Source organism: Elephas maximus, chromosome 22, assembly GCF_024166365.1.
Source record: "Elephas maximus indicus isolate mEleMax1 chromosome 22, mEleMax1 primary haplotype, whole genome shotgun sequence".
Classification (NCBI taxonomy): domain Eukaryota; kingdom Metazoa; phylum Chordata; class Mammalia; order Proboscidea; family Elephantidae; genus Elephas; species Elephas maximus.
Window position 1 is genome coordinate 304,739 of NC_064840.1, and position 27,728 is coordinate 332,466.

Sequence of the window (27,728 nt, forward strand, 5' to 3'; positions counted from 1 at the left end):
CTTCTTTGACTTTTACTAGTAGGTGTAAAACTCTCCTTGCTAACTGAATTTGCATTTCACTTATCATTCTCCACTTTGAATCATTCTACTTACGTCTTAGTAAATCGTATGTCTTCTTTCATTAACCGCTTGTCTCTGTCTCTTGTCTATTCAAGAATTTAGGAGTAGGAAGAGACGACATATCAGAGCATAGTGCTTTCTTTTCAAATTAACAGTCCTCCCCAAGTTACTTTATACAGTGTTGTGGGGGAATATAATTGATTCTGTTGCCTTTTTCCTTTCTACGCCCTCCCCTCACTTATCAACATGGTTAGGTTCCAAAGACCAGGATGTTATGCAGAACTGGTGCTATGCAAAAAGTGGAAGGTGACTACATCATTACATAGCTGCCAGATGACATCATTACATAACTGCCAAACCACCGAGAATCATGGCCTGGTCACGTTGACGCATAATCTTAACCATCAAAGCCAGTGTTACTCTAGCCTCACACCTCGGTGTTCACTCCTGTCAGATGTACGTCATTAGTGTGCAAAATAGTGGGATAGTAGCTTTTTATTGTTGTCATAAATGTGAAATGTTAGATAACGAGATAGTTGATAAGTGAGGAGAAGGTGTACTTTAAGGAATGTCTGACTTTCTTTTCTTTGGAGTATGTGGTAATGGTGACAGGGTGTAAGATGCTACATACTCTCTCAACCCCTTGCCACAGGCCTGTTAACCGGTAGCTGTAGCTGCGTAAGAGAACGGGCTTGAGAATCTGAAGTTGTGGTTTCAGTTTGTAGCTTCACCACGTGCCACATGGTGGCCTTTGAAAATTTCAATTACTCAAACATTTTGGTCCACATTAAAATGAGGCTGAAAGGGGGTAAACAGTAGGACCTATCTCAGTAGGATGGTTAAATGAGGTAGTATGTGTCAAGTGCTTAGAACAGTGCCCACCACCATCAGTGGTAGCAGAGTGTGTGTGTGGTGTTTGTGTGTATGGTGAGTGTCATGATGTGTGGTGAGTGTGTTTATGTGTGGTGTGTGTGTTGTGTATGTGTGATATATGTGAGTGTGGTGAATGTATGTGTGGTGCTGTGTGTGTATGGAGAACGTGGTGTGTGTGTGGTGAGTAATGTGTGTGGTGTTTGTTATAGTACTCTGGGTGGTGTTTGCCTGTGTGGTGTTTGTGTGTATGGTGTTTGTTATAGTACTCTGGGTGGTGCTGCTTAATTGCCACAAGTAGTGGCATGTTTATCTTTTATCTTCATGTCAAAATTTTTCTATATTTTCAAAGCAATTAACTAGAAAAGGTGTTCTGATGTTCTTTTGTGTGTCATTAACATGTGCATGCTATGGGTTAGTTTAAGCCTTTTAAGGAAAGGAGAGGTGTTACAAGAACGTGTTCAGATAACTGCTAGCACATACCACACCAGCCTGTGTGTGGTCACAGCCTCATACTGGGGGTGTGAAGAGGGTTAGTGGGCCACCGTGGCTGCCTGTAGTGTGGCGTAGTGAAACCGATGACCAGCTCCAGCTTCACACCTTGTGGTTAGGAAAGAATCCGGGCCCTGGAGGTGGAGCTGCAGACCGTCAGCCACAGCAAGATGATGCTGGAGAAGGAGCTGCAGGAGATCATTTCACTGACCAGTCAAGAGTTGGAGGAGTACCGGGAGAAAGTGCTGGAACTCGAGGATGAGGTAACTACCTCTGTCATTAGGAGCAGTGAGTGGACAAGGCTGTTCGGGGTCGGGAACCTCAAGGGAACAAGTGTGTGGACCCTGGTGCAGAGAGAAAGGGACTTGGAGAGGAGCAGAGCTGTGCTGATGTGCTCAGTACTACAGCTGCATCTGGTGCACCTTCTGACTGTACCTTTCTTGTATTTACTAGCTTTTCCAGCACAATGCTAGCTGGAATTTGTAATGGTAGCCCTTCTTTCAGTTAGAGTATTGTGGTTGCAGATAAGCAGAAACCCAACTAAAACTGGCTTAAGCTGTTAAAACTGACAAGTCCAGGCAGCCGGGATGCAGCAGCTCAGCGATGTCACTAAGGACTCTCCCCACCAGCCCAGCCCTCCTCCGTCCCCCGCTCCTCATAATGTCTGTCCCATCCTAAGCTCAGCTTCTCCACCATGGCAGCTCCGGGGGGGGAACTTCTTTTCTCACGTCCAGCAGGGAGTGGAGGACATCCCTGCCCAGGCCCGAGTGCATTCTGATGCGATTGGCTGAGGTTCCGTGCCCACCTGGCACCAATCATTGGCCAGGGGACAATGAGGGGATGGCCTTGGCCCCATGCCAAGTCCATGGAGGTACTTCTCCAGCAGCTCACAGTCCCCAAGAGAAACCATTGGCCATAGGGAAGGAAGTGTGACGGGGGGAGGGAAACACTGACAGTGGAGGCTGCAGCCTGGAGTCCTTTCAGGTCGCAGGGCAAAGTCACGCTGTGTGTAGGTGGTTTATGGGCCCCTTGAGAACCACTTACCTGTTGGTGTGTGTGATAACCGTATCTGGAGCGCATTGTCTCATGGTTCCTCTGATTTCAGCTTCAAGAATCCAGAGGCTTTCAGAGGAAGATCAAGCGCCTGGAGGAGTCGAATAAGAAGCTGGCTCTTGAATTAGAGCACGAGAGAGGGAAGCTCTCGGGCCTGGGACAGTCCAATGCCGCCCTGCGGGAGCACAACAGTGTCTTAGAGACAGCCTTAGCCAAGAGGGAGGCGGATCTGGTCCAGCTGAACCTGCAGGTATTCAAACTCACTTACCCAAAACAGAGCCAGGGTTGCTTTGGACCAAGTAGTGTTTTCAGAGTCTCACCTGTATTATCTATATTTAAGCTCATAACAGCCTCCAAGGAAGACATGTCCCTTCCATTTGTAGATGAGGCAGCAGAGCAGAGCCTCAGAGACCCCCAAGCTGGTGAGGGCAGAGCTGAGCTCTGACTGAAACCTGGGACATCTGGCAAACGTGCTGAGTGTGGAGCGATTATACAAAGTATATTGTTTCCCTGTGTCTGGTGGACTTGGGGTAGTGCATGGGGATATTTCCAGTTGAAGGCAGTCACACTGTATATAAGGGACCCTTTCCTGAAGACCATCTGAGATTCAGGATCGGGTCTGGCAGGCAGGGTTTGTGGTCTCTGTGCTGAGGAGCAGGCCCAGCCTTCTGGGGAAGGCTTGCAAAGGGCAGCCGAGGCCAACTGGAGCCTCAGCCTTGAGTTCCATCAGTAGGGTGTTTAAAAACATTTTTCCGTAGTCCTGAGGCCTCACATTTCAGCTTTTGTATCAGTGTTCTCCAGAAATGTTTTTTTTTTCCTACTTCCCTAGGCCGCACTCTCACGGGTGATGTCTCATACTGTGTGGTACCCCTAGCGTTAGGCTCTTCACGCAGCACGATCGCAGCACACGCGTGCTCCTGTGGCTCGGTAGGTTTCTGAAATTCCAAGCCCTTCTTTGTTCATCACTTCTGCAATGCAATCTAGGTGCAGGCAGTTCTGCAGCGAAAAGAGGAGGAGGACCGTCAGATGAAGCAGCTTGTCCAGGCCTTACAAGCTGCATTAGAGAGAGAAAAGGTGAAAGCGGACAACCTCAAGGAACAGGTGTGTGGCTGCTTCTTCCTAGTTTTAAGTTCAAACCTAATGAAGCTTTTCTGGAATACAGTTCTTCAAGCTCTATAAAAACAGCGTGGGTTCCCTGGGACACGTAAGTTTCCCTTCCGGGAATTTACTGGAAAGGAGAGAGTCTTGTTCGTGTTTGGAGAACAAATATGTTCGTCACAGCATTGTTGGTAGCAGTGAAAGGCGCAGAGAGCCCTAGCTCTCAGCGGAAGCCTGATGGACACATGCATGGCCGCACACACGTGCCATAGCGTGAGATCAGTAAAGCAAAGTGCAGCCACGTGCTGCATCAGAAAGCAAATGGGAAAGCTGGCAGTGTACCCTTTGCACTGGCCATTTTCTGTGTGGACAGCCTTCCTGGTTGGCTCCTTCTCACGCTTCCTCTGTCAGCAGACTCAGCAGACATACCTTGCCAGAGAGGCCATCTCCAAATCTAATGTGCACTTAGATTAACGTCTCTGTGCGCCGCCATCACAGAACCTTGTCTGTTGTTTCTTCATATCTTCCCCCTCCATTAGGACGTGAGCTTCACGAGGACAAGGACTGGGCCCTTGTCTGCCCGTATGTCCCAGCACCTGGCTCCACACCCGGCACACAGTGGAGAGTTAGCACGTTCGCACTGCATGAGTGTGTGCGTGTGTGTAGGTGTGAGTGTGTGTGCGTTTGGACACTTGTATAGTCACAAGAATATCTAGAAGGATGCACATGAAATGACCAGCTGGGATTGTCCCTGGAGAAAGGTGGGAAGGGAGGCATTATTACTTTCCCCTTTACACTCACTCTGTTTGAATTCTTTACAACTTAAAAATTTCATCTCAAGAGTAAAGCTTCTTTAGTTCTTATGACCTCGATTTTACTACATTCTTTAAAATTTTCTCTATAACACAATAGGGATTTTGAAAAAATGTATTCTCACCTGAAAAAAAGTATAACTACGAAAATTGGAACTAAAAGTGCTGGGAAAAAATGATGTATATTTGAGTTTGATTTCCTTCATTTTTTTAAGGCAGTAATTGTGAGCGATGCTGAATCATTTCTCTGAAACGCATTTAGAATTACTGTCCTGATTATAAAAATAGTACAAGCTAGTGAAAGTTCCAGAAAGCATCAAGATTAGAGTACAAATAACCCTTGGGAGCGCTCCGCTCCTCTTTTCCATGCACATCCTAATCTCGTCTTCTCCTCTCTAGGTTGCTGCAGCCAAGGCTGACGCAGGGCACAACCGCCGCCACTTTAAGGCTGCGACCTTAGAGCTGAGCGAGGTCAAGAAGGAGCTGCAGGCCAAGGAACACCTGGTGCGGAAGCTGCAGGCAGAGGCGGATGGCCTGCAGTGAGTGCTGGGCCCGGGCAGAGGCAGGCTGGCAGCACAGCACACAGGGGCCACGGCCAAGTCATGTAGCCTTGACACGTGTTCTTCCTGGACACGCTGGGTGGACAGGCATGTGGTGTCCTCATCGGGCCCTTCCCTGGTCTGCAGTTCTGCACACTGAGGGTCACCTGTGCTTTGGCGTGTTGCTAAGTGCTCTGGAAGCAAATCCAAGAAGTGTAGTGTATCTCATTTCTGTCTTCAGAAGTTCACAGTTTAACTTTTGAGACTTGAGTTCCATCACTCCTGTGTCCATTCTTTCATCCCCTGCCAGCAGGCCCTTCATTGGGACCTGTCACAGGAAGGGCCATGACGTGAGCACACCTGCATGGGCTGTGAGGCTCACTGGACGTGCCAGTGAGTGCCACATCAGTCAACATGAGTCCTTACTGGTGACCAAAGTTAGAATCGTGGTGGAATGCAGGGCCAGGGCAGATGTTGGTTGTCCAGGCACGTGGCAAAGGAGCACGGAGGCACATCAGGCCTAGGTCACTGTTCCTCCGTAGACCAGCCTCATTGGGCTCTGGAGCCAAATCCTGGCCACCACTTACAGTGTGGTCTTGGACGAGTTACCTCTGTAATCTGTAAAAAGGGTTAATGAAGCATCCATCTTGTAGGTGGTCCCATGAGGGTTAGTGGAGATCTTGCATTTGTAAAACACCTAGACAGCCCTTAACAGAGCATAGTACATGGTAAGTAGGTTCTTAGTAGAATGAGCCTCGCCCAGCACGGATAAGATTCAGCTGGCAAGATCTAGCGCCATGTATTCATTCCTGCTCGTTTCTTACACAGGCTTCAAGGGGAGAAGCATTCTGACGAGGTGGCGCGGTTCCAGGAGGAGTTGGCAGAGGCCCGGGCACGGCTACAGCTCCTGCAGAAGCAGCTGGACGAGCAGCTGAGCAGACAGCCTACGGGGGACCAAGAGGTGATCCACTGGCTGCTGCACAGCTCTGCCAGTTGAAACATTTAATTATTTCATTCCCTGTCTGCTTACTTTTTCTAAGTGTGGTATTGAAAGATACTTTTGTCACCATAAGCAAAGATACAGTTATCTAGTGCAAGAAAGCCATTTTAAAATGCTTTTGGTCTTGTGGCGTTTCCCCATTTAGATGGAAAATCTCAAATGGGAGGTGGATCAGAAGGAGAGAGAAATCCAATCCTTGAAGCAGCAGCTGGACTCGATGGAACAACAGAGTAAGAGAGAAGTGGAAGGAATACAGCAATTACTGCAGGTATCTGTCGTGCGAGAGCTCCTGGCCCAGTGCAGAAAGTCAGCGTTTCACAAATGAGCTGCTAGTAAAAGTCACCAGCTACTGAGTGCTTAACAGGAGCTCTCATTTCATGCTCCCCCAAACGATCCTGAAGCTTTTAATCCCCATCTCAGAGAGCAGGTTTGCAGTCACTTGGTCAGGGTCACACAGCTGGAAGGAGGTGGAGCTGGGACCAGAGCCCTTTGGGGCTCCTAACCCTGGCCTGAACCACGCAAAATGTATGAGAAACAAGATCGCCCTCAGCCTATAAGGGAGAAGGGATATGTGCACGTTTTTCCAGTTCGTATAAAGCTCTCTGAGGAGCTCTGTTAGAACGTCTCGGCTGCCTGAGGAGGGGATGGGGAGCACGTCTCCATCGAAGGTTCCTTACTTGCACACAAATGGCTGGAGTAGCAATTAGAATTGCTGTATGTTGTTTCTTAGAAATGGTTTGGCTTATTCTAGTAGCTGACCTTGAGATTTAAACAGGTAAATTGGGGGTCTGTTGTAGAACTTGGATGTGGGAATATTGGTTCCTTGGCAGAAGCTCTGAAATGTTGGTAAGAATGTCAGGGAAGTGGGTGTGCCTGGATACTTGACAATATGGACTTCTGGAGGGGAAATCACGTGGAGATAGGAAACATCGCGTTTGTCCCGTGAAGCTCAGCGTTACATTTTTAGTCTTGTAGAATGGTTTGTGACCCACAATCTAAGACCTTAGCAGTGTGTGTAAAGTCTATTAGCTTTTGACTTTCTTCTATAGCTGAAAAGTCTGTGACTTCACTTTGTTTAGAATATCAAATCTGAGCTGGAGACGGTGCGGGAAGATCTGTCCATGACCCAGAAAGAGAAATTTATGCTTCAGGCGAAAGTGTCAGAACTGAAGAACAACATGAAGACCCTGCTTCAGCAAAACCAGCAGCTGAAGCTGGACCTGAAACGCAGCTCAGCAAAGAAGGTAGGTAGACTCCGGGTGTCTTCCAGATGAACTCAGGCAAGCTGTGGGTTTGTTTAGGTGTGAGGTTGGCAGGTTTTCTAGTCAACCAGACATAAACAGATTTATTTAACCAATGTTTATTTACTAAGCAACTATTGTGTGCCAGGCACGGTAAATGATCATGGAATTTTCTGCTTGGACATCAGGCCAAATAATCTTATTTTGATGTCTTTTCCAATAGAATATTTTCTTCTTTTCATGAATTCAAATACCATTTTGTTGTAATGTGTTTCATAAACTAAGTGAGAGGATGGTTTGTTATAGAACAATCCTTGCTTGTGGTAATAAGCGCCTGCCGAGTACTGGCAAGCACTGGGACACAGCAGCTGCCAGCAGGGCCTGGGGCCCGAGACCCCGAGGCTGCGGTCACAAGTCTAGTCAGACTGAGCACCTGGCATTTTTTCTGTGCTCATCTACATGAGCATGTTCCAGAATGCAGGTGCAAAGGAGCCTCTCAGAAGCAGAGGTTGATTTAACATGAATTGCCTATCCTAGAAAGGGGAGTCTGATAAGTTGGAAATTTTACCTGAAGAAAACTCAAAGTCAAGGCCTAAAGGTCTCATGGAAAACTCCCTGTGAGAGTTTCGTTTCGGAGTTAGCTCCATCCTCTTGAGGACCCAGGACTCTGTCAAAGCATGAAGGTTGCACATGATTCCCTTGTTGATATTTTTGACAAATCATGGAGAATCCAGCTTCTCAGAGAAACATCCAATCCAAACATAAAAACCTGTTGCTGGTGGTTTGTTAGGTGCATTAGAGATGCAGTAATTTATTCACTCACCAACATCTCCTAACTCCTGTGATTGTCAGGCACTGTTGATAAACAATGGGCAGTACCTCCCCCTGACTCCCCACCCGCTACGAAGACCTGCCATTGAGGTGGGGGAGGCTCAGTGAGAACCCTTGTGTTGTGATAGAAGAGCCAGGTAGAGGGTGGTCGGAGAAGGCCTCGCAGAGAAGGGGACAGTGGCTTCGGGCCTCCGAACAGAAAATCTAATGATGTGCTTTTCAACAGAAGAAGGAGCTGAAGGGCGAGGCCAACTCCTCCAACCCTGTGACACCTGTTAAGATTCCTGACTGCCCAGTCCCCGCCTCACTGTTGGAAGAGCTCCTCAGACCCCCGCCCGCTGTGAGCAAGGAGCCCCTGAAGAACTTGAACAGCTGCCTCCAGCAACTGAAGTACGTGCCTTGTGTTCCCTTTCATTTAGTCTTTACAAATAAAGTTTCATGTTGAACTCGGAACTTGAGCAGGTCTCCATTTAGAAGTGGATACTCTCACACAGCCATGGCATCTGGGTCCATGTTAAATCATCCTTGAGGTGGAGGCTCCCGCCCTGGGCAGTGGGGCTGGTGCTTTGGGGGCCTCTATGGGGAGATAAGGGGCATATCATCTGACCCTGTGAATGAAGTCTTGTGTGACATGGGCCTGAAGTGGGGCTTCCCACAGCAGTCACTCAGTCAGTTGGAACCTCCGTCTTTGTCTGTCCTTCCTCTCCAGTGTAACTTCCCCATTCCAAATGGAAGCACATGTGTGTCCCAGCCACACGGCCTGTTGGTCTCTGTGCACAGTACGGATAACAACACCGGGAGAGCCTCTTAAACTCGGGACCTCAGTTGGTTTTCCTGTTGGCACCACAAATGCTCAGGAGCAAGCTGCCATCTAATTTGAGCTGGTTGCAGATGAACCTGTGGATAGTTGATTTGGCCTCTTTTCAGGAAGCTGAGGGCATCTTTGCCTGGCTCTCGTCTGACATAGTGTTCTTCCTTTGCCTCCTGTCTCCTCCCTAGGCAGGAGATGGACAGCCTACAGCGCCAGATGGAAGAGCACACCATCACCGTGCACGAGTCACTGTCCTCGTGGACCCAGGTTGAAGGCCGCCTTGGGGACCTGACCAGCCCCAGCCCTGCTCCCGCTGGAGATGACACCAACCCCAGGGATGACACAGAGAAACACAATCCGAGCAGTGCCCCCACGGAAGTATTTGAACAGTGACCTCTGCAAATCCTCTCACCTTCTGAGTTGTTTGTAACTATGTAAAGGAAGATTCTTTTATCAATATTATTTATTTGACTTTGTGCTCTCTGTTTTTCTAAGAGATGAAATTTTAGCTTTAGCTTATGCCTGTAACAAGGAGAATAACAGAACGAGCGCCAAGGTTGAAAGTCATTTGCAGAGAGATCACAATTAGCTTTTTCCCAGAAATGACCAAATTTTAAAAATCTCATTTAAATTTAAGTGAGAAATTTCTCAGTGTGTCTGAAGGGTGATTTGCAGAAGGCGGTATCTCACGAGTAATGATAGATGCTGCTCTCTGAGGGTCCCGCTATGCGACATACCACTCTTGGGCGCATTTCAGGGCACGTCCCTGCGGGCTGCACCTGGACGGGTGCTGCTAGGCCTCACTTTCCTGTTTGGTTCCACAAGAGCTTTACTTCCCTGCAGGAATGAAACTTTCTTTTGCACCTTTGGTTTTTTATTTTATTTTGTTCAAAAATAGCCATCCCACCATAGGACGTGTATATACAGAAAATCATTATCTAATCTCTAAAAAATACATGCTTATATCATTTGAGAATGACCTAAATTGTCTTTTTATTCATTGCCTTTTGAGAGTTTGCTGTCAGGACATAATGTACATGTAGGATTTAGGGATGTCAGTCAGAAAAATATATTTTAAGAAATACAGTTATTTTATTTACTATGTCTTCTAAAACCAAATATTCTTGCACAAAAAGGGTTCTTTGTTGTTTTGGTTTCAGTTTATTTTTGAGTGTCTTTTCTTTCACTGTCCTGTCTTTTCAAAAGTGCAGAAGCCCTGCATGATCTGTCTCACACCGTGGCCAACCCATCAGTGAGGAACAGGTCGGGATCTTTCCTTAGACCTACAGCCACCAGGAGGCACCCAGGAATGTCGTGGTTCCTGCAGGTTGCCCTGACATCTGAGGAGAATGGAGACAAGAAAGACCAACACAGGAGAGGAAGGAAAGCAGAGGAGGAGGAGGGAAGGAGCAGCGCTGGGTAGGGGGAGGAGGAGGAGGAGGAGAAGAGAAGAGTGTGGGCCAGGGGCTCCTTGTAGGTACTCCTGTGTTCTACTTGATCCTCCCCCGTTTGCTGATTGTTGGGCAAGGTACCAAGGCTTTCTTGTCCTCAGACTTCTGCACCCAAAGTCAAAGTGTTTACCTAGGGGCTGAAAGAACTCCTCTATCTGATGTAGTCAGCCAGAGAAGCTGAGTGCTGAATTGGTTACCCTGATCAGGTTAGAAGTCCCTTTAGTCACTTACCTGGATAGTGGCATTGATGTCTGCAGGAGATGGGTCAGCACTGTGAAGATAAGCAGTGTGGTCTCCGGGGGCATCACCTTAATAGAATGCCTTATTTTAAAAACAGTCACCCTAAGTACATGTGATTTTATTTGTATACGTTTTTCCCACTTAAAGCATTTACACACTGTAGAAACTGCTGTGAGACTTGAGGTTTGTAGAGTTTTTTCCTCTAGTTTGCTAAGAAAATTTAAAATGATATTTATTGTTATAAATTAGAGAAGCAAGAGAATGGGTCCATGTGGCACCTGTGCAGATTGACTGGTCTGGAAATGAAGTGTTACCGACCAGCACAGATACGCTCATGTTGATATATTACTGTGTCTACTTTGTGGAGAAAGCAGTATGGTATTTTTAAGCTGTTTGTGTTCTCTGGTAGTATGTTGTTAGAGGTTAATTGACAAGGTTAAGTAGCATTAATCACAAAGATGTTATTTAAAAAAAAATTCCCCAGCAAGTATTGGAATTTCTAAAATATGTATGTCATTTGTATAGGGTTAATCTTGAAATAATACTTGAAAACTTCACTATAAATATATTCTACTCTTTATCTTAAGTTAGAAATCATTTTTGGCTGCTTTTGTACCATTAGAGAAGAAAAAGGGTAATGTCCACTCTTATTTATTTTGGTTGTATTGTCCTTTTTAATTTTAAAGCCAAGAAATAACACTTAGACTCATTCTACAGCAGAGCTACTTTCTCGTACTTGCTGATAGAAAGTCTTCAAGTGAGTAATGTTCAGTGTGTACTTTTTTCTTAGGAAAGGGTAAAACTAATTCTGAATGTATTCATCAATGAAAGCAAGTCTGTTCCTCATCCCTTCTTTCCATCATTTAGTCACCCTCTGCACACGCGTATGCGTGTGTGCATACACGCGTACGCGCGTACCCACACATTGACATCCTTAGAAATAGCACCACCTCTTTGTTTTCTGTCATCGTTGTGTGCCAGTTTCACTGTACGTTCCCATCTTTTGGTTCACCGACTACCCAGCCTTTGTCTCTGGTCTGAACTCTCTGGTCACTGCCATTAGGCACTGGGCTGTTCCTGCCCACTGTATATTAGTATTTTGTTTGTTCTTCCTATTTTATTCTAAAGCCTGGGGTTCCAGATAGAGGCCTCTTGGCGTTAAAGCTGACACTGCCTTTAGGCTTCCTTAAGAAGTCACCTTAAAAAGAAAATTGGTTTTTAATTTGCCTGCTGTTGACTTGTTGTGGAGCCCTGGTGGCTAGTAGTTAAAGAGCTCGGCTGCTAACCAAAAGGTCAACAACAGTTTGAATCCACCAGTAGCTCCTTGGAAACCCTATGGCGCAGTTCTACTCTGTCCTATAGGGTCACTGTGAGTCGGAATCAACTCATAGATGGCAGTGGGTTTGGGTTTTTGGTTTTGACTTGTTGTGGGACTCTACTGGCACTTCTGCCTCCAGAGCTACATTCTTTAGTCAGTAAAGTTTGAAATATCGTTCTTGTTGTGGGCAGAAACGGGGAATTATGGAATTTACCCATGGAAAACAACAGTCAAATCTGAAATATTACTTTATAAAAACAGGTTCCCCACTACATCATATTTGCGCATGTTAAATACACACATACTGGATATAATGTCTTTATCATAAGTAATGTTGACTTGGACATGTCATGATGTCACTTGCTTTTCTTAATTTCCAAAAAAATGTATTGCAATGTGGTTATCATTGATTTTTCCATGGTACACGTCATACAGATGCCATGTATCTTACAGATTCAACCTTCGTTCTACCCTTTGGAAGATGTGACAGGCCATGTTTTTAACAGGATGTGAAACTGACTTCTTACTCTGGTCGGTACAGATTAGGGTCCAGGTACTGGAACTCGTCCCCTCTTAGGAGATCCTGTGGTGCAGGTAAAATCCGACACTGCATCAGGAAGCTTTTCATGTTACTCGTCATTCTTTCTTAGTTTAAAAACTTGCATTTTCTTGGTAGAGTGATATTACAGAAGTCATGGTCTGCAGTCACTGTGACATATATTCCTACTTCCATGAGTTTTTTTTTTAATAAAAATTAATGCCATTTGTAAAGATTTCTAGGGATGAAAGTGACCAGTGTATCTGAAAAAGAAACGCCCTGGGGCCTTCCTTTAAAGGCTCTCTGTGGCATGAGTGATGTTGGGATGTGGAGACATTGGGCTTGTTTCAAACAAGTTTATTGACTGGAAGTGCCAAGCAAGTTACATCGTATGGTGGTCTCGGGTTATGATACGATCCTTGAGGGGTAATGTTTCAGAGAGGCTCTAGGAGATCCAGTGGTTTTGAGTCATTAATTCATTTCTGTTAAAAATTCAGTCATAAAAGGGAGTCCTCAGGTTGGGACCTTTCTAGGAAAAATGTGGCATCGTGTACAATTGTAACTTTAAAAAGCATGTTGATTTTCTAAAAATTTAAGCGTGCTTGGGAATTCCTTAAATTTTGTGCAATAAACTATTTTTTGGTAAAGATTTTCATATTTCATTGGGGGGCTTCCTTTTAATATTTAAGTATATTTTGTCATATTTGGGAGTGATTTTTTTAATCTCATTTTGTTAAATACTGTGTTCAAATGCCTTGTTTTAAAAGAGAATTTTACTGTTCTGCTAAAGTTTCAGACAGGTTGTGAAATCTTTTTATTGTTGCTTTTGACTAAAGTAGAAGACCGGCAGCAGTTTACTATATTTCTTCCCTCTCTAGCCCACACTTCATTTGTTGACATATGCAAGTACAGAAGGAGGGAAGGGTTTATAGGAACAACAGATAACATACTTCTGAGGGAACTGAGAGTAGACAGTGACAAGGCTGCTCTTCAGGGCTATCAGCTTGTGCCACTGTGACGCTTCCCACACTAGAGTCTTAGCGTCCTGTCACTGTCGCTCGCTGGTAACAGAACTCAATTTTTTGACTCCCCAGTTCCTACAGTCTTTTTCATCCGTACTTTATTTTTTTTTTTTTATTTTTTTTTTTTTTTATAATAACTTTTATTAAGCTTCAAGTGAACGTTTACAAATCCAATCAGTCTGTCACATATAAGTTTACATACATCTCACTCCCTACTCCCACTTACTCTCCCCGTCTTGAGTCAGCCCTTTCAGTCTCTCCTTTCTTGACAATTTTGCCGGCTTCCCTCTCTCTCTATCCTCCCATCCCCCCTCCAGGCAAGAGTTGCCAACACAATCTCAAGTGTCCACCTGATATAATTAGCTCACTCTTCATCAGCATCTCTCTCCCACCCGCTGACCAGTCCCTTTCATTTCTGAAGAGTTGTCTTCGGGGATGGTTCCTGTCCTGTGTCAGCTGAAGGTCTGGGGAGCATGGCCGCCGGGATTCCTCCAGTCTCAGTCAGACCATTAAGTTTGGTCTTGTTATGAGAATTTGGGGTCTGCATCCCACTGATCTCCTGCTCCCTCAGGGGTCCTCTGCTGAGCTCCCTGTCAGGGCAGTCATCGATTGTGGCCGGGCACCAACTAGTTCTTCTGGTCTCAGGATGATGTAGGTCTCTGGTTCATGTGGCCCTTTCTGTCTCTTGGGCTCTTAGTTGTCGTGTGACCTTGGTGTTCTTCATTTTCCTTTGCTCCAGGTGGGTTGAGACCAATTGCTGCATCTTAGATGGCTGCTTGTTAGCATTTAAGACCCCAGACGCCACATTTCGAAGTGGGATGCAGAATGATTTCATAATAGAATTATTTTGCCAATTGACTTAGAAGTCCCCGCAAACCATGTTCCCCAGACCCCCGCGCTTGCTCCGCTGACCTTTGAAGCATTCATTTTATCCCGGAAACTTCTTTGCTTTTGGTCCAGTCCAATTGAGCTGACCTTCCATGTATTGAGTGTTGTCTTTCCCTTCACCTAAAGCAGTTCTTATCTACTGATTAATCAATAAAAAACCCTCTCCCACCCTCCCTCCCTCCCCCCCTCGTAACCACAAAAGTATGTGTTCTTCTCAGGTTTACTATTTCTCAAGATCTTATAATAGTGGTCTTATACAATATTTGTCCTTTTGCCTCTGACTCATTTCGCTCAGCATAATGCCTTCCAGGTTCCTCCATGTTATGAAATGTTTCAGAGATTCGTCACTGTTCTTTATCGATGCGTAGTATTCCATTGTGTGAATATACCACAATTTATTTACCCATTCATCCGTTGATGGACACCTTGGTTGCTTCCAACTTTTTGCTATTGTAAACAGAGCTGCAATAAACATGGGTGTGCATATATCTGTTTGTATGAAGGCTCTTTTATCTCTAGGGTATATTCCTAGGAGTGGGATTTCTGGGTTGTATGGTAGTTCTATTTCTAACTGTTTAAGATAACGCCAGATAGATTTCCAAAGTGGTTGTACCATTTTACATTCCCACCAGCAGTGTATGAGAGTTCCAATCTCTCCGCAGCCTCTCCAACATTTATTATTTTGTGTTTTTTGGATTAATGCCAGCCTTGCTGGTGTGAGATGGAATCTCATCGTAGTTTTAATTTGCATTTCTCTAATGGCTAATGATCGAGAGCATTTTCTCATGTATCTGTTGGCTGCCTGAATATCTTCTTTAGTGAAATGTGTGTTCATATCCTTTGCCCACTTCTTGATTGGGTTGTTTGTCTTTTTGTGGTTGAGTTTTGACAGAATCATGTAGATTTTAGAGATCAGGCGCTGGTCGGAGATGTCATAGCTGAAAATTCTTTCCCAATCTGTAGGTGGTCTTTTTACTCTTTTGGTGAAGTCTTTAGATGAGCATAGGTGTTTGATTTTTAGGAGCTCCCAGTTATCGGGTTTCTCTTCATCATTTTTGGTAATGTTTTGTATTCTGTTTATACCTTGTATTAGGGCTCCTAGGGTTGTCCCAATTTTTTCTTCCATGATCTTTATCGTTTTAGTCTTTATGTTTAGGTCTTTGATCCACTTGGAGTTAGTTTTTGTGCATGGTGTGAGGTATGGGTCCTGTTTCATTTTTTTGCAAATGGATATCCAGTTATGCCAGCACCATTTGTTAAAAAGGCTATCTTTTCCCCAGTTAATTGACACTGGTCCTTTGTCAAATATCAGCTGCTCATACGTGGATGGATCTATGTCTGGGTTCTCAATTCTGTTCCATTGGTCTATGTGTCTGTTGTTGTACCAATACCAGGCTGTTTTGACTACTGTGGCTGTATAATAGTTTCTGAAGTCAGGTAAGGTGAGGCCTCCCACTTTCTTCTTCTTTTTCAGTAGTGCTTTGCTTATCCGGGGCTTCTTTCCGTTCCATATGAAATTGGTGATTTGTTTCTCTATCCCCTTAAAATATGACATTGGAATTTGGATCGGAAGTGCGTTAAATGTATAGATGGCTTTTGGTAGAATAGACATTTTTACTATGTTAAGTCTTCCTATCCATGAGCAAGGTATGTTTTTCCACTTAAGTATGTCCTTTTGAATTTCTTGTAGTAGAGCTTTGTAGTTTTCTTTGTATAGGTCTTTTACATCCTTGGTAAGATTTATTCCTAAGTATCTTATCTTCTTGGGGGCTATTGTGAATGGTATTGATTTGGTTATTTCCTCTTCGGTGTTCTTTTTGTTGATGTAGAGGAATCCAAGTGATTTTTGTATGTTTATTTTATAACCTGAGACTCTGCCAAACTCTTCTATTAGTTTCAGTAGTTTTCTGGAGGATTCCTTAGGGTTTTCTGTGTATATAATCATGTCATCTGCAAATAGTGATAACTTTACTTCTTCCTTGCCAATCCGGATACCTTTTATTTCTTTGTCTAGCCTGATTGCCCTGGCTAAGACTTCCAACACGATGTTGAATAAGAGCGGTGATAAAGGGCATCCTTGTCTGGTTCCCGTTCTCAAGGGAAATGCTTTCAGGTTCTCTCCATTTAGAGTGACATTGGCTGTTGGCTTTGCATAGATGCCCTTTATTATGTTGAGGAATTTTCCTTCAATTCCTATTTTGGTAAGAGTTTTTATCATGAATGGGTGTTGGACTTTGTCAAATGCCTTTTCTGCATCAATTGATAAGATCATGTGGTTTTTGTCTTTTGTTTTATTTATGTGATGGATTACATTAATGGTTTTTCTGATATTAAACCAGCCTTGCATACCTGGTATAAATCCCACTTGATCAGGGTGAATTATTTTTTTGATGTGTTGTTGGATTCTATTGGCTAGAATTTTGTTGAGGATTTTTGCATCAATGTTCATGAGGGATATAGGTCTATAATTTTCTTTTTTTGTAATGTCTTTACCTGGTTTTGGTATCAGGGAGATGGTGGCTTCATAGAATGAGTTGGGTAGTATTCCGTCATTTTCTATGCTTTGGAATACCTTTAGTAGTAGTGGTGTTAACTCTTCTCTGAAAATTTGGTAGAACTCTGCAGTGAAGCCGTCCGGGCCGGGACTTTTTTTTGTTGGGAGTTTTTTGATTACCGTTTCAATCTCTTTTTTTGTTATGGGTCTATTTAGTTGTTCTACTTCTGAATGTGTTAGTTTAGGTAGGTAGTGTTTTTCCAGGAATTCATCCATTTCTTCTAGGTTTTCAAATTTGTTAGAGTACAATTTTTCATAATAATCTGAAATGATTCTTTTAATTTCATTTGGTTCTGTTGTGATGTGGTCCTTCTCATTTCTTATTCGGGTTGTTTGTTTCCTTTCCTGTATTTCTTTAGTCAGTCTAACCAATGGTTTATCAATTTTGTTAATTTTTTCAAAGAACCAGCTTTTGGCTTTGTTAATTCTTTCAATTGTTTTTCTGTTCTCTAATTCATTTAGTTCAGCTCTAATTTTTATTATTTGTTTTCTTCTGGTGCCTGATGGATTCTTTTGTTGCTCACTTTCTATTTGTTCAAGTTGTAGGGACAGTTCTCTGATTTTGGCTCTTTCTTCTTTTTGTATGTGTGCATTTATTGATATAAATTGGCCTCTGAGCACTGCTTTTGCTGTGTCCCAGAGGTTTTGATAGGAAGTATTTCCATTCTCGTTGCTTTCTATGAATTTCCTTATTCCCTCCTTGATGTCTTCTATAACCCAGTCTTTTTTCAGGAGGGTATTGTTCATTTTCCAAGTATTTGATTTCTTTTCCCTCGTTTTTCTGTTATTGATCTCTAGTTTTATTGCCTTGTGATCTGAGAAGATGCTTTGTAATATTTCGATGTTTTGGACTCTGCAAAGGTTTGTTTTATGTCCTAATATGTGGTCTATTCTAGAGAATGTTCCATGTGCGCTGGAAAAAAAAGTATATTTTGCAGCAGTTGGGTGGAGAGTTCTGTATAAGTCAATGAGGTCAAGTTGGTTGATTGTTGTAATTAGATCTTCCGTGTCTCTGTTGAGCTTCTTGCTGGATGTCCTGTCCTTCTCCGAAAGTGGTGTGTTGAAGTCTCCTACTATAATTGTGGAGGTATCTATCTCGCTTTTCAGTTCTGTTAAAATTTGATTTATGTATCTTGCAGCCCTGTCATTGGGTGCATAAATATTTAATATGGTTATGTCTTCCTGATCAATTGTCCCTTTTATCATTATATAGTGTCCTTCTTTATCCTTTGTGGTGGATTTAAGTCTAAAGTCTATTTTGTCAGAAATTAATATTGCTACTCCTCTTCTTTTTTGCTTATTGTTTGCTTGATATACTTTTTTCCATCCTTTGAGTTTTAGTTTATTTGAGTCTCTAAGTCTAAGGTGTGTCTCTTGTAGGCAGCATATAGATGGATCGTGTTTCTTTATCCAGTCTGTGACTCTCTGTCTCTTTATTGGTGCATTTAGTCCATTTACATTCAGGGTAATTATAGATAAGTAAGTTTTTAGTGCTGTCATTTTGATGCCTTTTTATGTGTGTTGTTGACAATTTCATTTTTCCACATACTTTTTTGTGCTGAGGCGTTTTTCTTAGTAAATTGTGAGATCCTCATTTTCATAGTGTTTGACTTTATGTTAGTTGAGTCGTTACGTTTTTCTTGGTTTTTGTCTTGAGTTATAGAGTTGTTATACCTTTTTGTGGTTACCTCATTATATACCCCTATTTTTCTAAGTAAAAACCTAACTTGTATTGTTCTATATCGCCTTGTATCACTCTCCATATGGCAGTTCAATGCCTCCTGTATTTAGTCCCTCTTTTTGATTATTGTGATCTTTTACCTATTGACTTCCATGATTCCCTGTTATGTGTATTTTTTTTTTTTTTAATTAATCTTAATTTGTTTGTTTTTGTGATTTCCCTATTTGAGTTGATATCAGGACGTTCTGTTTTGTGACCTTGTGTTGTGCTGATATCTGATATTATTGGTTCTCTGACCAAACAATATCCTTTAGTATTTCTTGTAGCTTTGGTTTGGTTTTTGCAAATTCTCTAAACTTGTGTTTGTCTGTAAATATCTTAATTTCGCCTTCATATTTCAGAGAGAGTTTTGCTGGATATATGATCCTTGGCTGGCAGTTTTTCTCCTTCAGTGTTCTGTATATGTCGTCCCATTCCCTTCTTGCCTGCATGGTTTCTGCTGAGTAGTCAGAACATATTCTTATTGATTCTCCCTTGAAGGAAACCTTTCTTTTCTCCCTGGCTGCTTTTAAAATTTTCTGTTTATCTTTGGTTTTGGTGAGTTTGATGATAATATGTCTTGGTGTTTTTCTTTTTGGATCAATCTTAAATGGGGTTCGATGAGCATCTTGGATAGATATCCTTTCGTCTTTCATGATGTCAGGGAAGTTTTCTGTCAGAAGTTCTTCAACTATTTTCTCTGTGTTTTCTGTCCCTCCTCCCTGTTCTGGGACTCCAATCACCCGCAGGTTATCCTTCTTGATAGAGTCCCACATAATTCTTAGGGTTTCTTCATTTTTTTTAATTCTTTTATCTGATTTTTTTTCAGCTATGTTGGTGTTAATTCCCTGGTCCTCCAGATGTCCCAGTCTGCATTCTAATTGCTCGAGTCTGCTCCTCTGACTTCCTATTACGTTGTCTAATTCTGTTATTTTATTGTTAATCTTTTGGATTTCTACATGTTGTCTCTCTATGGATTCTTGCAACTTATTAATTTTTCCAGTATGTTCTTGAATAATCTTTTTGAGTTCTTCAACAGTTTTATCAGTGTGTTCCTTGGCTTTTTCTGCAGATATCCTAATTTCATTTGTGATATCATTAAGCATTCTGTAAATTAGTTTTTTATATTCTGTATCTGATAATTCCAAAATTGTATCTTCATTTGGGAAAGATTTTGATTCTTTTGTTTGGGGGGTTGGAGAAGCTGTCCCGGTCTGCTTCTTTAAGTGGTTTGATATGGATTGTTGTCTCCGAGCCATCACTGGGAAACTAGTTTTTCCAGAAAATCCGCTAAAAAAAAAACTGCAGTCAGATCCCTATCAGAGTTCTCCCTTTGGCTCAGGCTATTCAGATGTTAATGAAGCCGCCTGGGAAGGGTGGGGGAGGGAACAGAGAGATAGGAGAGTAGCACCTCAGAATATAGCCAGAGTTGCTTGTCTTGCTTGGAATGACTGTTATATCTGAGATTCTCGCGGGCGCGTCGCCTATGTGTGCTGGCTGTGTGGAGATTGCCCCCGGGGGGTCTGGCCCGCTGGAGTCACGGTCAGATCCTCCGCTTCCAGCCCCACGCCCAGCGTCAAGGCTCCCCTACTGGGACGGTGCACTCTCAACTCCAAAATCAGTCGCTGCCTCCCGGGGACTTCTCGTCTCTCCAGCCGCGTGGCCGTGCCGCCCCCGTGAACTAGGTGGGCCCCCTCCCGGGGTTAGTTCAGATGGGTGGAGTAGCTCCCTGTGCTTGTGCCGCGACCGAGTGTCCTGGCTGGAACGCTGTTCTCCCCACTCCAATACCAGTCGCTGCCTCCCGGGGACTTCTCCTACCGGCTGCGTCCCACGCCGCCCGCGCGACCCGGCTGGTCCCCTTCCCGGGGTTAGTTCAGGGGGTGGAGCAACTCTCCGTGTTTATGGCGTACCTGCGTGCAGTCCTAATCCCTGCGGGACGGTTCCCCGGCTCGGATGCTGCTCTTTCTGCTCCAAGATCAGTCACTGCCTCCCGGGGACTTCTCCTACCGGCTGCGTCCCACGCCGCCCGTGGAAGCAGCTGGTCCCCCTCCCGGGGTTAGTTCAGGGGGGTGGAGCAGGTCTCTGTGCTTGTGCCGTACCTGACTGGTACGCTGGCTCCAGGCTCTGGAAACAATCGCTACTTCCCCGTATTAGTTCGTTCTCCGTCTCTAAATCTGTGTTTGTTGTTCAGGGTTCGTAGATTGTTATGTATGTGATCGATTCACTTGTTTTTCCGTGTCTTTGTTGTAAGAGGGATCCGAGGTAGCGTCTGCCTAGTCCGCCATCTTGGCTCCGCCCTCCTTTTTTTCCGTACTTTATTTTTGAGCAGAAGAGTTAGCAAGGTGTAGAGAGTTTTCAGTTAAATGTTATCATTAATGACCAGCATGGTAAAAAATGTATAGAAAAAAGAGAAATAAATGGGTGATCACAGAATCTGATTCTTTGGTGGTATATACATACATAAACATATATATATATATATATATTTCTTTTTTCTCCTCTGTAACTCTATTAGGTTCTATAATCAAGGGTCAGGTAATACATGTGGGTCTTTCTTAGCCACTGCTCCACCAGGGCCCCAATACACGCACTACAGAGATCTAAACAAAAATTCCTTTACCACCTTCTGTTGTGGTCTTAACTTCCCAAAATACTGAGGATGCAATCCTTTTTGTCTATAATAACCATTAAGGGGGCTTATATGTATCTGAACTTTTTCCTTTTGCCTGTAAAGTTGCATAAACGTTTGCAGGCACTGAACTAACTAGTTGATGAACTTATTTTCTAAGCTGAATCCACTTGTCAAATAGATGTTCTGTGCTACACCCTCTTATAAAGTTGTACAGTGGGTGTGGCAAGAGTGATTGGCATAAATTTATGGGTACCTACTCCTGGCTTAGAGTGGTGGCAAGCATTGGCAGGAATGTGAATGAAGAGTAGGACCTAGGAGTGCAGACCAGCTGACTAGTCACGGATGGGGGGCACAGTGTTTAAAAATCACCAGGTCACTCAGAGGTCTCATACCTGCTGCAGCATCAGGAAACAAGTTACACGGGAAATATAAAAGAGGATCGTGTACACCTCTGCCATCTAGTTTGATGGATAAACATGCTATTTGTCAGAAAAGTCCCCAGCTTCTCCTAGACGAGAATTATGAGCAACCAGTAACTTCTCAAATCAGAAGCATTTATGGAGATTCTTTCTGCTTGCCTTGATTGATGTTTTCATTTGACAATGAATATTACAGATTCTGGTAAAAAGTATACTTTGAAAAAGGCATTTTTCCTGGAAACAACAGGAGAGATTAAACCGTGTTGCTGAGCTGCCTGCAGTTCTTTGCGGTGCACTTGCCCACATGTCTATGAGGCGTAATTAAGCACTGTCTGTATACTCACACTCACGGGGGTCATGGGGTTTAAAGTCAACGTGGGTACCCGGTGACCTTCGGCAGGCCGTAGGCATTTATGAACTCAGCCTCCAGCTCTACATTAGGACTGGAGTTGCAGCTCCTGGAGGTTATGAAGACCGAGATCATATAAGGAAGTCATTCAGTGGCGCTCCAGGCTGAAGCACTCACAGGTACTGATGACACCAGAAACAGCTTTCCACAAGATCAGTGCCATCAGGGCCCCAGTTGGCTATATGTGTATTACAGCAGCATCTTGTGGTCAGGGTGGGCAACTCAAGGAAGCACCCCCAGGGATTCTGATATATTCAGCCCTCCTTCATCTTGGTTTGGGAAGCACTGAAGTAAATAATTGTGTTTTTTTTTTTTTTTTTAACAATTTGGTTCAGGCTTCACTTTAACAGTAAAATATTTTTATGAATATCATGTCTAAATACCCTAAAAATGTGGCAGAACTCCATAGGGGAACATTACCAGGCCTATAAAGCATCATAAACGATTCACTTGTGTGAAAATCCCTCCTGAGCTTTAAATGTGCATTTCTAAATACTTATGAAATTTCAAAGCGCATTTTCCCAGTATTTAACCCTTCTGTGCCCAGAGGTACTTTTAGCAACCGTGAACTTTTTCAGCCTTCAGGGCTTACTGGGAAGCCACCGTACTACTGACAGTGCGTGCTGCCACAAGGCAGGAACCTTTATGACTTTGAAACTGAAGAAACAGGTGTGTTTCACAAATTACTGTTTTTACAGGGTATTATATGAAGTGTCTGAATTTCTGTAAGGAAAAATAGAAATTCTGAAAAGTTTTATTTGTTATACATATGTACCAAAAGACCCAGGTGGGGACTCGGGGGTATAATTCATATGTACTATCAACACTTAGGGTAGGCTTGTGGGAGAAGGCAAGGAAAAAAAGTCCATACTACCTACCAAAAATGCAGACACACTCAGTGATTTAGCATGCTTCCAATAATGAAAACACATGGTATCAACAAAAAATTCAAAGCAGAAAATAACTGGGTCACCAAAGGGTTAAAGCTGACTGTGAGGAAGTAAACTGCCTCATCTTCATCCAGAAAACAAATCCCCTCCTTTGACTTCTGATTTCTCTGTGCAGTGATACTACCACTCTGGTTTCTTAACGTAAAGGCTGCCATCTTTGACTCTGCCTTCGTCTTGTCTCTGTTATCCAGCCAACTCCATGGCCATAGTACCTTCACAGTTTCTGGACTTCATGCCCCCTCACTTCTGTGGATCAGCTTAGAATCTAGCTTAGTTATGGAAACAGGCCTGTAATGGGTCTTCTGGTGTTCAGAATCTTCTTCCTCCCACTCCTATTCGAAGGACATGTTTGATCATGTCGTCCTAGTGCTTAAAACCTTCAGTGACTCACTGGCCGTTGCATGATCAGGTTCAATACGCAACAGGCTGGCTTTCACACCTTCTACAGCCTAGCCCAAATCAGTCTTTTCACCTTATTTCTTAGTTTATTCAACAAACATTTATTGAGTTCTGTTGTAGTCATTAGTGCTCTCCTTCCTACTTCTCTGCCTCCCCTGGGAAATGGCAGGCTGTATCTTCCTGGCCTCTTAATGCTTGTGGGGATGCGTTGGGGCTAGCTCCAGCAAGTGAGATGGGAGCAGACATGGTATGTGTTGCTTCTAGGCTATAGCACTGAACGGCCACAGCAAGACCCTCCCTCCAGGGCTCTCTTTGCCTCAACCATGGTGACCAACAACATTTTAAGGTGGTGTTACTCCATCAACACGAGTCCCTGACTGAGGACAATGTGGAGCAGCTGACCCACAATGGACATGAAGTTTGGACAAGAAATAAACCTTTGTTCTTTCAAGCCTCTTGAGATTTGTACTGTATCCTGACCCGTACAAGTGCCCGTTAAGTCCCAGCAGTGCCCTATCCTTTGGGAACATAGCAGTAAACAAGACGGGTCCACCCTCAAGGAGCTTATATGCACTTCTACAAATGGTATGCTCCCACATCTTGCCTACTGACCTTGCCCTGATCAAGCATTGTGCTCTCTGTGCTGCCTATGTCTTTCCTTGATTCACTGATCAGGAAAACATTTGAGTGCTTGTTACATGTCAAACACTATACCCAGAGCTGTTTGACGACCAGCTTTCCAGGGGAAAAGCTGATTTGTAGCATTTGAGGATTTCCTAAATGTAAATGCTTGCACCAGGGCAGATTTTAAGCTTCTGACATGATGTCATTGAACTCAGAGTTGGGAAGAGATGTCCACTATCACGGGTATGAGCTGGCTCCAGCTCGCCGCTGACTATTCCCTGGGGATGCATACAACAGTGAATGGAAAACAGACTTAGATCAGATCTTCTCTCCTTTATAAAATCTTCCCTGATCTCCAACCCAGAATGATCCCCTTGTTTGTATATACATAGACCTAGTTTATGCCATTTTGTATCATTTTTCTTTTTATTATGGTTATCTGTAGGGGTTCCTTATTTCTCCTACTAAATGGTAGGCATTGAGGGCTGGAAGATGGGACATTTCATCCTACTCAGTGAGTGACCAAGTGTGTTGAACACTGTGATTTTCACTGAACAAATGAGCCTCATTTAGCCTACTTCAGTGACTTTAAATAGACATGTAAACAATTAGGGGATCTACTTCTTTGCTAATTTGGTATAGAAAAGGTGGATACATAGTTAACTAAAACAGTATTGCTAATACAAGAAATTTAAGAATAGGATCCCAGGCGGCCTAGTGGCTAAGCGCTACAGCTGCTCACCAAAAAGGTTGGCAGTTTGAATCCATCAGGTGCTCCTTGGAAACTCTACGGGGCAGTTCTACTCTGTCCTATAGGGCTGCTATGAGTTGGAATTGATTCAACGGCAACGGGTTTGCCTTTTTTTTTTTTAATCCTTTACTGAGGAGCCCTGGTGGTGCAGTGGTTAGAAGCTCAGCTACTAACCAAAAGGAAACCCTATGGGGCAGTTCTACTTTGTCGCTGAGACAAAACTGACTCGTTGGCAACAGGTTTGGATTCCTTATTGGTGATCTCTGAAAATTTGGCAAGAACCTGACTGTGTAGAATAACCCTGTGCTAATCTGCAGATGAAATTTCCCAGGCTCCCCTGCCAACTAATCTTCAGTTAAATTCAACCAAATACAGATTAAAGGGTGGAGAGAAGCCAGAATGTCTTGACTCCTTTCCCCTTCTGCTGGGGGTGGCGTTTTCCCAATGGCTTCATCTTCTCCATGGCTTTGGTAATCCCCACCAGGAGGCCCCAGTCTCTAGGCTCCAGTTACCCTTCCACCGACAGTGGGTAACAGTGGCTTCCTGCTATTGCTATTCCGTGCTGCCTCCAGTTTGGCTTCCCTGTTCCCAGGATTAAATTTCCTCTATTTAGCCACCTGCCATGGATGCTGTTTCCTGGCTAGACCCTGGATGTAACATTAAATGCAGCTGGATTTCCAGTGTAAACATTTATTTCTTGATAAGTCTTAATGGACATACATCCTTTTAAATAAGCAAATCCAATTAATACTGAAAATATGAATGAAAAAGATTATCAGCTATGATCTTGCTATGATCTAGGGTTTGTTCCTAGTTCCATTTTCTCATGTGTTAAGTGGGGGGATAGTCTCACTTTGCTCCACCTACCTCAGTCACGGAGGATTAATTAAAATACATCTAAATTAGCTTTGTATGGAATGCTATGCATCGATGAAGAACCATGATGAATCCATGAAACATTTCATAACATGGAGGAATCTGGAAGGCAATATGCTGAGTGAAATTAGTCAGTTGCAAAAGGACAAATATTGTATAAGACCACTATTATAAGAACTCAAGAAATAGTTTAAACAGAGAAGAAAATATTCTTTGATGGTTACAAGAAGGGGGAGGGAGGGAGAGGAGTTTTCACTAATTAGATTGTACATAAGAGCTATTTTAAGTGAAGGGAAAGACAACACACAATATAGGAGAGGTCAGCACAACTGGACTAAACCAAAAGCAAAAAAGTCTCCTGAATAAACTGTGCTTCGAAGGCCAGCTTAGCAGGGGCAGAGGTTTGGGGACCATGGTTTCAGGGGACATCTGAGTCAATTGGCATAATAAAGTCTATTAAGATAACATTCTGCATCCCACTTTGGAGAGTGGTGTCTAGGGTCTTAAAACACTAGCAAGCGGCCATCTAAGATGCATCAGTTGGTCTCAACCCACCTGGAGCAAAGGAGAATGAAGTACACCAAAGACACAAGGTAATTATGAGCCCAAGAGACAGAAAAGGCCGCATAAACCAGAAACATCAGCCTGAGACCAGAAGAACTAGATGGTGCCCAGCTACAACCGATGACTGCCCTGACAGGGAATGCAACAGAGAACCCCTGAGGGAGGAGAGCAGTGGGATACAGACCCCAAATTCTTGTAAAAAGACCAGACTTAATGGTCAGACTTAATGGTCCCCAGACTTTCTGTTAGCCCAAGACAGGAACCATGACCAAAACCAACTCTTCAGACAGGAATTGGACTGGACAATGGGATAGAAAATGGTACTGGTAAAGAGTGAGCTTCTTGGATCAAGTAGACACATGAGACTATGTTGGCATCTCCTGTCTGGAGGGGAGATGGGAGGGAGGAGGGAGTCAGAAGCTGGCCGAATTGACATGAAAATAGAGAGTGGAGGGAAGGAGTGTGCTGTCTTATTAGGGTGAGAGCAATTAGGAGTATATAGCAAGGTGTGTATAAATTTTTTTAGGAGAGACTGACTTGATTTGTAAACTTACAGCACAATAAACACTTAAAGCACAATAAAAGTTAAAAAAAAATAGTTTTGTAAGGTATAAACCTTAACGCTGAGAAGATTATTACAGCTGGAACTTAAACTCTTCTCAGGTCACAATATATGCATTAGACAATTTGGGTAATTTACTTTTAGTCATTCATACCTTTATTACAGTCTAAGGTGCGTCATCATAAATTTAAGAAATACTGTCTGAAGGTGTGTGTTACCCCAGTGAGGCATTTTCACAGAATGGCAGTCAGTCCTCAGCAAGGTCTGGTGGTCAGTGTTAGCATTTACCTCGCATTAGTTATGCAAATCCACATCAGACGTCCCTGCATCCACTCCCACACTTTCCCAATGCATTCCACAGGCTGTAGTAGGGGCATCTTTTTATAACAGAAAGCTGATCCTGCTATCCCTCTGATAAAACCCGCTGTGGCTTTCCATTGGTTTCAGGATGAAGTCCTCTGCAAGATCAACAGTGCTTCCCGCTTTCTGGCCTCAGCCTCGTCTACTGCCATCCCAAATTTTTCTTGATTCCCCTAACAAGCCTGTTCTCACCCTTCTCTCTCATTTAAGGATATCCACAAGTGCACATAAAAAACATAACTCCTCACTCAATTGTGGGGACTCACTGTGCCCACTCAATTGTCCCTGGAATTATGTAAGGGCTAGGAGTTCAACAAACTACAATTAGGAATTATATCAAATCTATTGATACCAAAAAAAGCTCATCAATTCTTCCAAGCTTAATTTGGATTCATTCATTGTAAATCCACTCCTACTGCAGTTGCGTACATCTCAAATTTTCTCACTTCTGCCTCAAAGTTAGTGGTCAACAATAGGGCTGGCTTCTTAACAATAGAGTTCTATTTTCCCTTTGGAAAATTAGAGATGGGACCTCTTATTTTTTTCCTCTTTATTATTCCAGTCTTACTGAATTTTGAGTAGACCATACGGCAGTGAAGAGGACAGGGCCAGAATAGGCTCTGTTACAGTTGGCTTGATTCCGT

The 27,728-nt window shown here is 43.5% G+C and overlaps 1 protein-coding gene across 4 annotated transcripts in view; it reads left to right on the top strand.

Moving 5' to 3' along the window:
• The window catches only part of GOLGA3 (golgin A3), a 47,103-nt gene extending 34,019 nt beyond the window's left edge, over nt 1-13,084 (top strand). For 3 of the 4 annotated variants that reach the window (XM_049865319.1, XM_049865321.1, XM_049865320.1), the window contains 9 exons: nt 1,542-1,685; nt 2,528-2,725; nt 3,460-3,576; nt 4,785-4,924; nt 5,753-5,885; nt 6,070-6,192; nt 7,004-7,168; nt 8,223-8,386; nt 8,996-13,084. In XM_049865319.1, the coding sequence (XP_049721276.1) occupies nt 1,542-1,685; nt 2,528-2,725; nt 3,460-3,576; nt 4,785-4,924; nt 5,753-5,885; nt 6,070-6,192; nt 7,004-7,168; nt 8,223-8,386; nt 8,996-9,200 (1,389 nt within the window). In that variant the 3' untranslated portion in view covers nt 9,201-13,084. Of the gene's footprint in view, nt 1-1,541; nt 1,686-2,527; nt 2,726-3,459; nt 4,925-5,752; nt 5,886-6,069; nt 6,193-7,003; nt 7,169-8,222; nt 8,387-8,995 lie in introns of those variants that run through there. The other variant, XM_049865322.1, reaches the window with a different exon arrangement.
• Nucleotides 13,085-27,728: the final 14,644 nt, after the last annotated feature.